A 13,925-nucleotide genomic window follows, 5' to 3' on the forward strand; every position below is an offset into this window, starting at 1 on the left:
TGGTTCGTGGGTGCTGCCAAACCAGGCCGCGGGGCCGCTACTGAGTTGCCAAGTGGCACTCGGTGGCAGGTGCTTGTGAGCACAGTGGAAACGAGAGTACCGGGGAGGGGGACCCTCGCTGCTGGTACGCTCCGCAGACGGCCACGCACTGCTGCGTGCACTGCCCGCGTTCTCAGACGTGGCAGAGCTGATGCCGCTCATGCCGGCAGCCTGTGTCGCACGTGTGGGCTCTTCCCCGTGGATGGGAAGGTGGCTGTGACAGCACAGACGGAGACATGGTGCCCTGAGCCTACAGAAGACACCTCCTGTAGACGAGGAGCAAGTACACATGTTGGTCACGAGGCGGCAGTGCCACTAGATAAAAAGGGCACACGCTCGTGCACGTTCAAGGCGTGAAGCCTGCTCAGAACTTAGAGCCCGGGAAAGTTCAGTCTGAAACATGTTCTCGGGTGAGGCCGGGGGTGATGAAGTACTGCCGACGCCAGCTGGTCTGTGTCATCATCCCCGAAGTGGGGGAAAGTACTCATTCAGTCGGTCGCCGTTCAGTCACTCGTCATTTGTGGAACACCTGCTGTGTGCCAGCGCCCTCGTTTTCACGCCGGTAAAGACGAAAAGGGGCAGTAGCTGGAAGATCCAGTATGTGGCACAAAACCAGTACTAAGAGACAGCGGTTCATGGTGTGTGGTGCCTGCAGGGGCCTGGTGTGGTCGCCATGTGACCCACGGCAGTGCTGGTCCTTCTGCCCACAAGCTCCTGGCCGGCCAGCCCCACACCCCGAGTGCACGTCCTCACAGGCGCCGGGTACAGCGCCGTCTCCTGGGCCAGAAGTTGAAGACCCTGAACTAAAGGGCACTCTGCATCGTGAGGGGCCTCCCGTGGGCCACCCATGCTCCGCGGGCGCTCCTCCTTGCCAGCTGTCCCCCAGGAAGGCCTGTGACACATAGCCGGGCTTCACAGAGCCACCGGGTCAGCTGTCAGGAAAGGCCGGCAGCGACTGGTCCCCCAGGTGTCAGAGACATTTCTCCCTCCTTTTCTCCTGGGGAGAGGCCGCTGTCCCGATGCTTCCTCACTGCCGCCCGTCTCCCACACCGAGTGCTAGGGACACGGGGACAGGCCCTCCGGAGCGCTGGTCCTGAGCTGCTCCCTGTGCGCAGACCATGAGGTGGACGGGGCGTTCGCTCCCCGGGGTGGGGGGTGCCCAGGGCAAGGAGACTCGGGGGGAGGCTAACCGCTTTCCCTTCCTTCCTCCCCAGAACGGCTACACACCTCTGCACCAGGCCGCGCAGCAGGGCCACACGCACGTCATCAACGTGCTGCTGCAGCATGGGGCCCGGCCCGAAGCCACCACTGCGGTAAGGGGGCGGCCCGCCCTGGGCACCCCAGCTTGGTTCCCGCGTCGCTGCCCGGTCTCCCTCTCCTCCCGCTGTCTCCGTTTCCCCAGCACCACTGTCCTTCCCGGAGAACCGAGTAGGACGGCTTTGGGGCCGTCATTTTTTGCCCCCAGTGATGCTTCCGGCCATTTCAGGCATCTTTAGTTCCAGTCCCCCTCCTGAAACAAGGCCTACTCAGGAAAGCCAGCTGTGGCCCTTGGCCCAGGGCCTGCCCGTCCCTCAGGAGGGGGCTGGGTGCAGGCTGAGCCTGCCTCCTCTCTGAGGCTGCAGCTCTGAGCTCTTTGACGTGCAGCCATTGAAATGTAAACTAGGCCGTGGGAGTTAAGCCCACTGGGCCCAGGGGCCTGGCTGGAGCCTGGGCTGCTCCCTGAGTTGCTTTGCCCTTCGTGAGCTTCTGCCCACCTGTAGCTACGAGCTGAGCTACGAGCTGAGCTACGAGCTGCCGCAGCCGCCCCACCTGGGATGAGGGGCCACTGTGCTCGGTGCTTGCCGGGAGTTGTGGAGCATCCCTTTCCTGAGGAAGTTGACTGTGAGGGGTTAAAGCCACAAGTGCTTCTCATTAGAGCAGGCAGATGCAGCTTGTTGTGTTACCATGGTGACTCGGGCTCCAGGCTAGAGAAGCTGCAAAGGCCGCTCTGCTCCGCTTTAACGAAGGGACTGGTTTTCCTGGGCCAGCCTTGTTTCGGAAGGAAGTGCTAGCTCCCGCGCGCGCTGAGCTCACTGGCTCGCACGCAGTGCTCGCTTCTCTCTCGCCCTCCTCAGAACGGCAACACCGCCCTGGCCATCGCTAAGCGTCTGGGCTACATCTCCGTGGTCGACACCCTGAAGGTCGTGACCGAGGAGGTCACCACCACCACCACGGTGAGTGACGGCTGTCGGCTTCGGCCCCGTGTTTTGGTTTTCAAGCCACGTTATTTTCCACTTACAAAATGTTTTGGACTTATAATTTTGAACTTCTTTTGGTGAATGTGTTGTAGAACATGCATCGAAGTGCACAGATGCAAACGCATTTGCCACAGCCAGGGGTTTTAGCTTCCTTCAGCCATACTAAGGCCATATAAAGCGCGTGAACATGATTTTGTAATGTTGAGTTCCTTTGGCTGTGACGGATCTCTTGTTTTGTGCCCCTGCGCATTCGCTGTGGTTGGCTGTGACACCTGCCGGCAGAGCGGTAGACGCTGCACGGCAGACTTCTTACCTTAGCCCCACACAGACCCCGACCCCGGCCATGCTCGCGGCTGGTCGGAAGCTTTCTCTGTGGGAACAGTTCATCCTTACTCACTTTCTATTTTTGATTATATATTCAAAAAGAAAATTGAATGCACTAAGTACACAAACAATATCTCGAAAGAGTATATTTTTTTGTTTGAACAGATATAATCACTTTGGCCCATTTGAAACATCAGGTTCACCTATATAAAACTCCTGTTTTTGAAGGTGAAAATAGTCATTTCATATGGTTCAGCCTAATTCTATGTAACCTAAGGGTTGGTAATATTGTATATTTGATGACATGTCCTAACTTCGTATGTATAGAGAGCACGTATTTAAAATTTTTAACCTTTGCTGTTTTGAAGACAACTGCCGATTCTTAGGAGAACAGCGCTGGTCCGTGGCCTTTGCCAGAGAAACGAGAGGGGCGGGGAGCAGGAGCCCAGCTCCGAGGCCCCGCCCGAGAGGGAGCCGTCGCCGGCAGTGGGGTGCTGTTCTCTTCCTTTCACTCGCTTTCTTTTTCCAGAAGCGTGAACAGCTCTTTGATTTTTGTTTGTAAAGCGGAAAGTGGGGAGACAGTGGGGAGACATGTGGCCCACGGTGCCGGACCTATGGCAGCTGTCCGTCAGGTGACAGACAGCAAGGCCCGGCTGACCAGGGCTGGGGAGTGGCTAGTCTGCGTGGAGTTCAGACAGACGGGAGGATGCTTTATCGATGCACCGCGAGACGGGACGGGTTTCGATGCAGGTTTTTTAAGCGGCATCGTAGAACCTTTGGCCAGTGCACCTCTGAGTTTTCAAAGCTTTAAAATATAGCTTCTTCAGTAAATTATGGAGGAGAAAAACAAGCGTGGGTGCCGTTAGCACGAACGTCTGAGTCCCTCCAGATGGCTGCTTCGGGCTTTTCCTACCGTGTGGTGCCTCGTACCGGGGCAGCCTTCACGTTAGGGGCCCACGCCTCCGTGTCTGTATTTGGCCCCGCTAAACAACACACACACCACGGGTGGGCGAAGCCTCAGCAACTGGCCAAGCACAGACGTCCTTAGCGTCACCATGCTGTCCCCTTGGGCCGTGTGCGTCCTCTTCTGTCAGATCACCACTGGGTGGCGAGCTTGCACCCTTTTTGGTTTCTTGACGAGCTTCCCTCCCACTCACGTCACTGACTCACCTCCTCAGCGTTCACTGGAGCCTGGCACCGGGTTCTGTGCGGACGAGGTGTCAGTGGGGAGGACGTCGCTTCACCCACTTGCAACTTCCAGGGCAATGAGACTTCCCTTAACGTCAGCGAGACCGTGGAGCTCACTAAATGCTGCCCTCCCATCAGGCACCACGACGGTCGGGTCCCCACACACCTACCGAGGGGGTGGGGGGACACGAAAGTCCTCTTGGAACTCTCTGTGAGCTGTTTTTCTTGTAACTGTCATTCTCCACACTGCCGAGCCGAGCGCTGCTCCGACAAGCAGGTGTGTGTGGACACGCGCGCACCTCGCAGGGAGGCTGGAGCAGCGGCTCTCGCCTCCAGCTGCGCTGCTTCTGGACAACAGGAGACCTGCTTTCTTGGTTCCTTCCTTTTCTTTAACTGTGATGTCACCCAAAAGAAAATCTATTCAGTCACTAGGTGGATGTTTTGCATAACTTTATATCACCGGTGTATTTCTTTTGGAAGGAAAGGGTTGTGATTGGGTCATTGCAGCTGCGGAGCAAGTGTGCACGGCTTTTGTGGCAGAGCTTACACACCCAGGCAGCCTGTCCCCTGTGTCTCGGTGGCTTTAGGTGAAGATTTCATTCTTATTTTGAGAGATGAGTTTTTTCAGAGTTTCGGTAACACTGATAATTAGTGCACTTAATGCATCGTCAGTGCAGAAACTGGAGATGAACTTGAGACGCAGCTGTCTTTGAGTGGTATTTAAAGTCATGAGATGGGATCGTCATCGTTTTTTATCACCGGGGTGTCCCTGGCATCTATCTGTAGAGGCACTCGAAATGTTTCTTGAGTGCCCGAATGACTAAAAAGTTCAGAGGCCCTTCATTTTAAAGATTAATTTAATATTGAATTACAATAATAATGGTAGTTTATGCTAGCTAATGTTTACCCATTACTAACATGTGGCAAGCACTGTTCTGAGAGCTCTTGCATATAGTATTTCACTTAATAAGAATTTCCTGAGTGATATTGTCCCCATTTTACAGATGAGGAAACTGAGGTGTAGAAAGTAAGGGGACTCGCCGAGGTCTCACAGCTAATCAATGATGAAGTTAGAGTGGGAGCCCAGGCAGTCAGAGCCAGGAGCCCCGCCCTGCCTCCCACGCACACCAGCACCGGCCGCAGTGGCTGTGTGGGCGCTGAGCACCACCTGGATGTGTCGGCAGCAGTGTAGCCCGGTGACACACTGTGAGGACGATGGTCCTCTCCTGCAGGTCCTCTGCCCGCAGAAGAGACGCGTCAAGTTTTCTGTGCAGACGTGTCCGGCTGCTTTTCCAGTGGCTTCGTTGGCTGTGCATTGCGCATGCCCCTTGCTTCTCTCTTTTGGAGACGGCCCGTAGTTCATTCTGGGAAGTCCCAAGACATTAAACTGCCTTCTCTGCGTGACTGGTCATTAATGCTGTCGCGAAAGGGTTTCTCAGATGGGAACTCAAAACAATGAGCTTTCTTCTTACACCTTCCCCTGAGTGGACGATCTGTGTCTTCGGAATGAACAAGGGGTTTTCATGGGAGAATAAGAAAGAGCTTCCAGAACAGATGCCTGAGAAGACGGGACACTTGGAGCTTCTCTGGGCTGCTTCTGATCTTTTGTTAGATTTTGTTGTTAATTCAAGAATTTTTTTATTTGTTTGTTTCAGACTATCACTGAAAAACACAAGCTGAATGTTCCTGAGACGATGACCGAGGTTCTGGACGTTTCCGATGAAGAGGGTGAGAGCTTTACTCAGGCTTGCACATCTGTCCCGTTTCCACACAGGGGCGAGCGTCCTGTCTTCAGGTGCTGAGCAGGTGCAGTGGGTGTGACTGACAGCACCTTACCTGTAAAGTCACGTCTTCACCTTTGTTCCAATACCTCGACCTTGCCCATTGGGGAAGGACGGTCTGATTAGTGTACTTTAAGCTGGTCTGAGCTTTAATGTCTTAACTAAATACCAGGGTTGAGAAGGGGAAAGGAACTGGAGCTTGGCCACCTGTTAAAATAGCCACCCACTAATAACAGTTACTGTTGACAGTGCTTTAATTATGTTAAATTACATTTTTTGTTAAAATGCCCTAAAGTGAAAGGTCTCCGTGTATACTCTATCAATGGCATATCGAGAAATCTCTGCTTTCTGATTGGTTCAGACGTGCAGACTCTATTTTAAATCCAGAGGAAAAGAACCTTAGGAAAGGTTAAAATAGCACAGCAGTAAATCACAGAAATTCGACATAAGACTTTAATTCTTTAAGTCAGAAAATATGCCCCTTCTAGAGTTGATGAACGTTATCTAAGGTGGCGGGTGTCAGGTTCTGAGAAGCCCCTGCTCTGCAAGGAGCACTAGGCACTACTGGATGGAGTGACTTCATGCTCGAGTCCCCACCAGCAGGGTTTGGGGCTCCCCACCCACACTTCAACTGGAATAGTTGACTTGTCTTGTGCAAAAAAATCTGATGAAAGATCACGAATGCAGCACACGAGGTATGCAGTCAGTTTCCATGGTACAGCTGTTGGTCGTGTGCACCTGTCTGAAACATTATTGCCCTACGGGGTGATACTAGGCCCCATACTAATTGCTTTTATGGAGCAATAAAAAAGATATTTCTTTAGGTTTTGTAAAATGATATAATCATAAGGTACAACTTTACGTTGTGATGTCTTTGTTGGAGGCCAATTTGTCAGTTCGCCTACTGGTAATAGGCGTTGAGCTGAGTCAGCTTTGATAAGAACTAATGACAGAAACAAACAGTTGTTGGGTCAGTGTATCATGGTGAGTTAATTAAAAGATATGACCAAAGCCAGTGATTCCAAGTATTGGTTATAATAATTTTGTTTTCCATCCTAATCCTTGCTAACTAGTTTTCCGCATTCATGTATGCCTACCATATTTTGTTTTGTGGGATCGTCTTTCTTACTTTCATTTATATGTCAAACAGCTTTTAAACAGTCTGGTGACCACTTTATTGATGGGGAAGTACTTAGTGATTCAGGTACCTTTAGAGGAAATTGTTGGAGTGAAAGCTTTTGTTTGCTTTTAATTTTTCTTAACTGGTTAGAAGTAACTTGCTTAATATTTAAATCTGGGTGCCTAATACTAACCTGTTTCACTTGAAATAGCATGTGTGATATGGGTGCCGTTGTGTACATGTACATTTGAGTGTGTGGATTTATTAACTTGGGAGTTTAAAGCCATGACTTATTCTATTAATGATTTTGTAATTATTGAAACATATTAGCATGCTTAAATTATCTAATGTTAATTAATATTTTATAATATTTTTCCAAAACTAGTATTTCTTCTTAGAATACAAATTTAGAGAACAAATAATTCTTCGATGAACTGACATCGAGCTAGCATGAACATGTTAACATCTAGATTAGACTGCTTGAACCAAAAGTAGTTTGTGTCATTCTTGGATGAAGATATGTTTTAGATGTGGTTAAAAATATATTAAATTAGTAGTAATGTGGTAATTTTTAAGGTAGCTGGGTATAAAGTAACCTTTTAAATTTTTTCAGGGAAACTTTGATATGTAGAGAAAACGGATGGTATGAAATAGTCTATCTAGCAAGAAAGTTCTGTGGTACATGTGGTACCACCTTAAGCAAATCTATCACATGAAAATCTAAATTTAGAAATCATATAAGTTAGGTGGTGATTATCAAATTTAAAATAGTTCTTTATTCCCAAAATAATTGTTCAGTATTTCCAATAGCTTATGTGTTCAAAGCATTTACGGGGCTTATAGAAATTCCATGAGTCTGAAACAGCCTCTCGGACCTGCCGTGTGTAACATAACAGCTGGCTATGAAGTCCTGTGCACTTTTAGAGGAGCTGTCACGTGTTGGAAGTTGTTAGTGATGAGAGCGTTTAGCCTGAGAGAGATATTGGCTAATGATCGAGAAGATCTTTGTGGTGAGGGAAGGTTTCCATTTTTTTTGATATGTGCGAAAATGTAATAATATTTTTTCCTGGAATGAATTTCAAGTTGAAAAATCCTTATGTATAGGACATGTCTGAGTACCGTGAAATAACTTTTTTGCGCAAAGAGTTTGGCTGGTCGACGTTGCCAGCTTCCATATTTTGTGCGGTTCACGTGCTCTCATGGACCCTGCCGCTGTCGCCCGTAGGACAGAGTGCAGCCACGCGTGTTGGGCGTGGTGGCCAGTGCCCGTTCCCTGACATCGGTGCCTGAGTATCCAAGCCAGTGCCACGTCCCCGCCGGCGGACTCGCTGCCATACATACAGCAGTCAGCATTCTCTGCTCAGGACAACTGGGCGAATCGCGAGAGGGTGCTGCACGCAGAGCTGTGTGCCTGCCTGGGGGCGGGGACAGGGGTCCAGAGGCCAACACGGGGCAGGCCCTTGGTGACCGTGCTGAGATCACGCACCGTTCGTGAAGCGTAGCTGCAGGGGTCCAGAGGCCAACACGGGGCAGGCCCTCGGTGAACTGAACGTGCTGAGATCACGCACCGTTCGTGAAGCGTAGCTGGTGGCATCGTGTCATTCACTGCCTGGAGGGCTTGGAGGTTTTAGGGAGTGGAGAGGGGACAGCAGGCAAGGTCCTCAGGCAGCGAAGTGCATGAAAGCATGCTGGCCGCTGCGGGAGCGTGGGTCCCTAACACACCGGTGTGGGAAGTTAGGTATAGTAAAGATTTCATTAACGATGGAAACAATTAAGTTGTTTTTGTTTGTTTGTTTGTTTGTTTTTGTTTTAAACAAAGATTAAACCGCAGGGACATGCTGAAGGAACGTTAGGAAAAAATTGGAAGGAAGCAGATATCTGAGAAAGAGAAAGCATTTACTAAACATCCACAGTGCTCGGTGCACGGTCTCATTTTGAAATTAATTTTTATTCCATTTAACGAAAAAGAAAGATCGCGTATAGCAGTCCACCCAGTGCTATTGCGCTGTCCCCTTTAATTCCTGTGTCCCCAGAGGAGATAGGCTGGGATGGCCCCTCATTTTTTTTTCTGGTGAGGAAAGGCTTCCGGTGAGGTAGGGGGAGACCACGGGAGTTTTCCAGAGACGAAATCAGCTCTTGGCCACTGGTTCGTCTCCGAAGTTAGCAGCACCTATTCGTGGTTTGACTGGGGAGAGGCAGCGTCCAGTGGGGCTGAGGCAGGTCTAGGGGGCACTGCATTCCAGGAGGTCTGTGGGAGGAAGGCGCTGACCGCAGGTGTGCAGGAAGGTGGCAGAGGGGAGACCCCCCTGGCAGGGCGGGCTGCCGGGCTGTGGACACCCCTCACCCACCAGCCGGCGGCAGGGGAGGGTCGTCGTATTTTTGGACACATTAAAAACTGACAGTTTGAGCCGTGTGCAGAGTTTCCCAGTTGTGGACCAACTCGGGCAGCTTGGGTTCTTCCCGAGCTGAGTTTTCACATTCTTCTAGTTTCCACTGGCGTTTCCACCTCACTGTCCACTGCGGGTCTGCACAGCCACCAGGCCTGCCGCCTCCACGGCCTGCGGGGTGAGGGGCTGCACTGGTGGCAGCAGGATGGGCGCCCGGACGCGTGCCTGCCCAGCTCCCTCCAGCGTCGGCTTCGCATCCGGCCGCTGGCACCCGCGTTCAGGGACTCTGAGACATAATCACGACATCAGGGCATGTACCTCAGGCCGCCACAGGCGTCTCCCAGACCTGGCCCTCACGTTCACCGGCACAGGACCTGGGCGGGCATTTTTCTGTGAAGGCTTAAGGAGGGCGGATGCAAAGGACCCACCATCTCGTGAACTTCCTATCTGCTCATGGGAGTCTGCTACACAAGAGGGAGCGAGTCAGTGCGGCACACTCGCCGGCCCCACGGGGCGAAACTGCCACCCTGAGCTTCTCCAGACCCGGGGCTTCCCAGCTAGACGGCCCGCCGTTCTCTCTCCTTTCTCTGTCCTTGTCTTCCTTCACCGTGACGAACCTTCTCCCCACCAAGGGCTGAGCAGAGGGGAAACGGGAGGAGCAAGACAGAAAACGTGGCAAGTAGGCCTTATGCTATCGAGGAGTTCTGGCTCATTTTAAAGACCAAGAAATCGGAGTTTATTTCGAGTCGTCTTTGTTCTCCGTGACCATCTTGGCTGCTGAGTGTGGTGAGAACTGGACGATGGGCCGTGAGGGTTGCAGACGGCAGTCTGGGTGACAGGAAGGATTCGATGCTGGAGAACAGCACTCAGCTCTCTTGGATTCTTGGGGTGCACGGGCTTCAGGGAGTCGAGCTGCGGGGAGAGAGAGGGTGTTCAGTCAGGCCTTGGGGTCAGCGATCTGTTAGGCCTCTCGCTCGAGCCAGGAGGTATAGCTTGGATTTTATGACGGATCCTGCATCCCGCCTTTCCCTTCACTTTTTCGTAAGAGTAGATTCGATCTTCCCCAATGTTAACAAAACTCATATCTTTTTTTCCTGAAAATTATTTAGGCTTATATCCAAAGCACACAATGCCTGTGTTTTCTTAAACCAATTCTTAAAATGGATCTTAGAATTTTTTTCCCAGAAATGAATGATGGGGGACCACAATTTATTTGACTCCTATCTAAAGATTTATAAAGTAACCAAGAAGAGGGAAATTGTGGGAAATTGTGGGAGAAACGTCTTGAAAGGCCTATCATAAAAAGTCTGAGCTTCTCGATCTTGTCACTGTGCTCGGACACCGACGTTCTTCCTGGATTTTTGCCGTTGCTCGCCAGTGTGAGCTCTTACTATCGCCACGTTATTCCACGTAGCATTCTTGAATAAGTAACGCATGTCACTCTGTCATTCATATGTTTTTACTGCTGGCCGTGACCCCTTACACACTAGCCTCTCATCTGAAATCCCATCATGTCCCCCGTCAAACCGCACCCCGACAAGGGACCAGCTCCAACACCTCCAGCTTCACCAGAGCTTTCTAAGGGTTCACCCCCAGCTTCGCGGCTCAGATTTACTCTCTCAGCTCTGGCAGCCAGAGGTCCGTGCCAGGAGTAACCAGCGAAGGCTCTTGGGAAGAGAGCCCCTCTCCCCTCCAGCTCGGTCTCGTCCCGGTGCTCACCTCCAAGTTAGGCCATGACCTCGGTTCCCAGTGAGCCCACTACACTGTCCTAAAGTGATCGTCCCTCCTCGGACCGTGTTGGTTCTTGGACAGCCGGCATTGTGTGTCTGATGCTGCTGCTCACCTGTGGGCACTGTCACTGTTGGCTCTCGCTTTGTGTGGGGCACTTGTTAAGTTAGGTCGTTTAAGCTATAAACCAGCCATCGTGATAGAGAAGCGAGTAAAGAGGACTGAATGAAGGATTACAATCCAGGTCGTTATTTCTTCTTGGTAAGAAGAGGAATGTGGGTCAGTTACTATTTCTCTCAGTTTTAACACTTTGCACTGCATGCGTTCTGTGTTCTTCTAGTGTGCCGTGTTTCGGGGACGTCAGTGCTGTGATGCCGATGTTCAAACAGTCGTGATCATTGCGTAGCTGGTGTTATATCCAGGAAGTAATTCTTCTTCCGTTTCCTGTTGTTTCCAGGTGACGACACAATGACAGGTGACGGGGGAGAGTACCTGAGGCCTGAGGACCTGAAGGAGCTGGGTGACGACTCTCTGCCTAGCAGTCAGTTTCTGGACGGCGTGAATTACCTGCGGTACAGTCTGGAGGGAGGACGCTCTGACAGGTATTCACGTGAGGCTTACGCTGGTATTGGCCGGAAGTGAGTGTGACATGCGGTCATGATGAGAAGTAGACACAGTCGCTGGCACTCAGTGGGTGCCTGCTCCTCTCAGCCGTTAGCGTGTTCTCCTGCTGCGTTCTCTGGCACCTGTAAGTGCCCATTTTAAAGAATGGGAAACTGAGGCCCAGAGAGATTGAATAATTTAGCAAAAGTCAGACAACTAGTAAGAAGCAGAGCCGCCATGCATAAGATCCCTCTACGTCTAGGGCTTTCTAACTAAGTGGCAGTTACAGATGCTGCCAGTCTCCTTGGGTTTTGATGGTAGTGCCATCATTTCTGTGAATAAAAGCATGTTGCAAAGAAGGCTTAAAAGGAAAGAAATTCAAAAGGAGCATCAGGACAAGATCCCGCAAGAGCCTGGATACAAAAGCAATCTGAGCCAAAGCTGAAGGAGCCCAGGGTTTCAGGTCGAATCTGGAGAGATCTATATAACATTCTGAAGTATCAGATAAAGGCTATTTTGTGGTTATTTCTAATGAGAACAACTGGCATTTGTTATTTTTTGAGGCATACTGAGTAAGAACATTCCATGGCGCCCGTCGAGGTCGGGCTGCCAACTTCGGGGGCGTGTGTGGCTGTCTGCAGTGTGACGTCTTCGCCATTTAGTAATCGTACATGTAGAGCTTTCGTCTGGGCTCTGTTATGCGCTGTGCTGGCATATCTGGAGTCTGAGAAACGAATGCCCTAAAGAACAGTCCATTCTAAATGGATAATCAGCAAAAGCAAACTTTTCTTGGACTTTCCTTGCTCCGGTGCCCTCTGCCCTGCCCTTTTTTCCTTTTAAATTCACTGCGTACACAGTACGTGCCTTCTTGGGCTGGCCTTGAGGTTGGTGCTGGAGATACGACCATGACCAAGACACATACAGTGGCTAACTTCAGAGTCCAGCGGGGCGGGAGAGAGGCTCGGCCAGTGGTGCCACGGAGCGCCTTGAGCGCTGCGGCGCAGGCTTTCTGGACAGCGGGGCGTGGGCTTGCCAGTGAGGGAGGGTGGGGAGGCCGCAGAAGCCTCATGAGACCCTGGTGGACCACGTGGTGGGGCGCATTTGCCAGATGGATCACATGGGCAGGCGCAGAGGACAGGATGCTGCGTTGATCCCTCAGCTTCAGCGACTTGCATAGAGGGCGGCCCTTGGGCTCAGGGTGCAGAAGGAGGCGCCACTCGCGGGGATGGTGACAGGGGTTGTGTTCCGATATTGAACTGCGATGTGCTGACAGATTTGGACCTTACAATCAGATTCTTAAAGGCCTTGAAATTTCAATAAAGTGAAATGTTTATGGCTTTGTACAAATTCATCATAATCTGAATAATAATATTACTGCTAACCAATAAGCCTTTATTTTCAGCATGGTCTTTTTTATTGAGAATAAGTTCTTGATTGCTTTCCCTTCTTTGAAAGTACTTAAGCTGAGAAAGCATTTAGAGTAACACTTTGTAAATAGGTTGATGGTTTGATAATTCTACTTAAACTGAGCACTCAGCAGCCCATCAGGAGTCAGGCGGGGGCGTGAGCCACACAGGTGAGGCGGTCTGCTCTCCCAGCCCTGTGAGCATCTGTGCTCACGATCTCCAAGGCGGGTCACAGGCAGCATCTCCTTTCCATGGTTCCCTCGTCCATTGTTTCGTTTTGTTTCGCTTAGGTAATTCAGTGTGCTATCTTTTTTCGGTAACCATTGTCCCTTTTCATTATTTCTTTATTTGGTACGCTTTCAATAGTACCGTGCCCAGGTAGGTGTTACATAGCATGAAAACACGACCTTCCTGACCCATCCGCTTTTCCCTGCTCACTGCTTACTGTGTGTGTATGTGTGCGTTGGAGGGGCTGCTTATATTCTAGAATTATGGATTTAGTCTCAAATTAGAATTTTTATGTATTAAACCAAATAACAGTTTCAGCTAGCGGTGTGAATTGATGACTAGATTGGAAGTCTCGGACGTGCCCAGGCACGACTCTGCCTGCCACAGCTGCCCCTGTGGTTGGCGAGACGTGACTGTGGCTTCCGGAAAGGCACCTGACCAGCCTGGTGTAGTCGAGGTGACAGAAAAATGGCGGTGCCGCTGAAGCGCGTGTGGGCGCAGGAGAGTAGAGCGAGGCGCCGTTCATCGCGCGTTAGATGAAAACACAGCCAACTTCTGATCGGTTTGGATTTGGGATCCATTTTATTATTACTTACAAATTTAAAATGCTATCCAGATTCAGTGGAAAGCACTAAATAACAATGAGCCATAGAAACTTCTCCAAGTATTAGAGCAAACACATTGAAACCCTCAATGTCTGTTTGTTCAGATGGGTTTCAGAACTCCATTATCGAACGTCTAATAAACATTGCAGCTCACTAGAGTAGTAATTATGACTTTTCAGTGAAATTATAGACTGATACAACCTCACATGTGTCTACAAAGCAGTGTACCATAGTGAAAAAAGTATAAAATCAGGCCCATCACAAAACTTCCAGCACATC

The 13,925-nt window shown here is 50.5% G+C and overlaps 1 protein-coding gene across 1 annotated transcript in view; it reads left to right on the top strand.

Annotated features, from left to right (window-relative positions):
* Window positions 1–13,925, top strand: part of ANK2 (ankyrin 2) — a 281,207-nt gene that overhangs the window by 210,326 nt on the left and 56,956 nt on the right. Inside the window, 4 exon segments of the mRNA XM_025050926.1 lie at window positions 1,254–1,352; window positions 2,154–2,252; window positions 5,444–5,516; window positions 11,262–11,406. Coding sequence (XP_024906694.1) covers window positions 1,254–1,352; window positions 2,154–2,252; window positions 5,444–5,516; window positions 11,262–11,406 — 416 coding nt within the window.

This window comes from Pteropus alecto, unplaced genomic scaffold (genome assembly GCF_000325575.1).
Source record: "Pteropus alecto unplaced genomic scaffold, ASM32557v1 scaffold17, whole genome shotgun sequence".
In the NCBI taxonomy this organism is placed as follows: domain Eukaryota; kingdom Metazoa; phylum Chordata; class Mammalia; order Chiroptera; family Pteropodidae; genus Pteropus; species Pteropus alecto.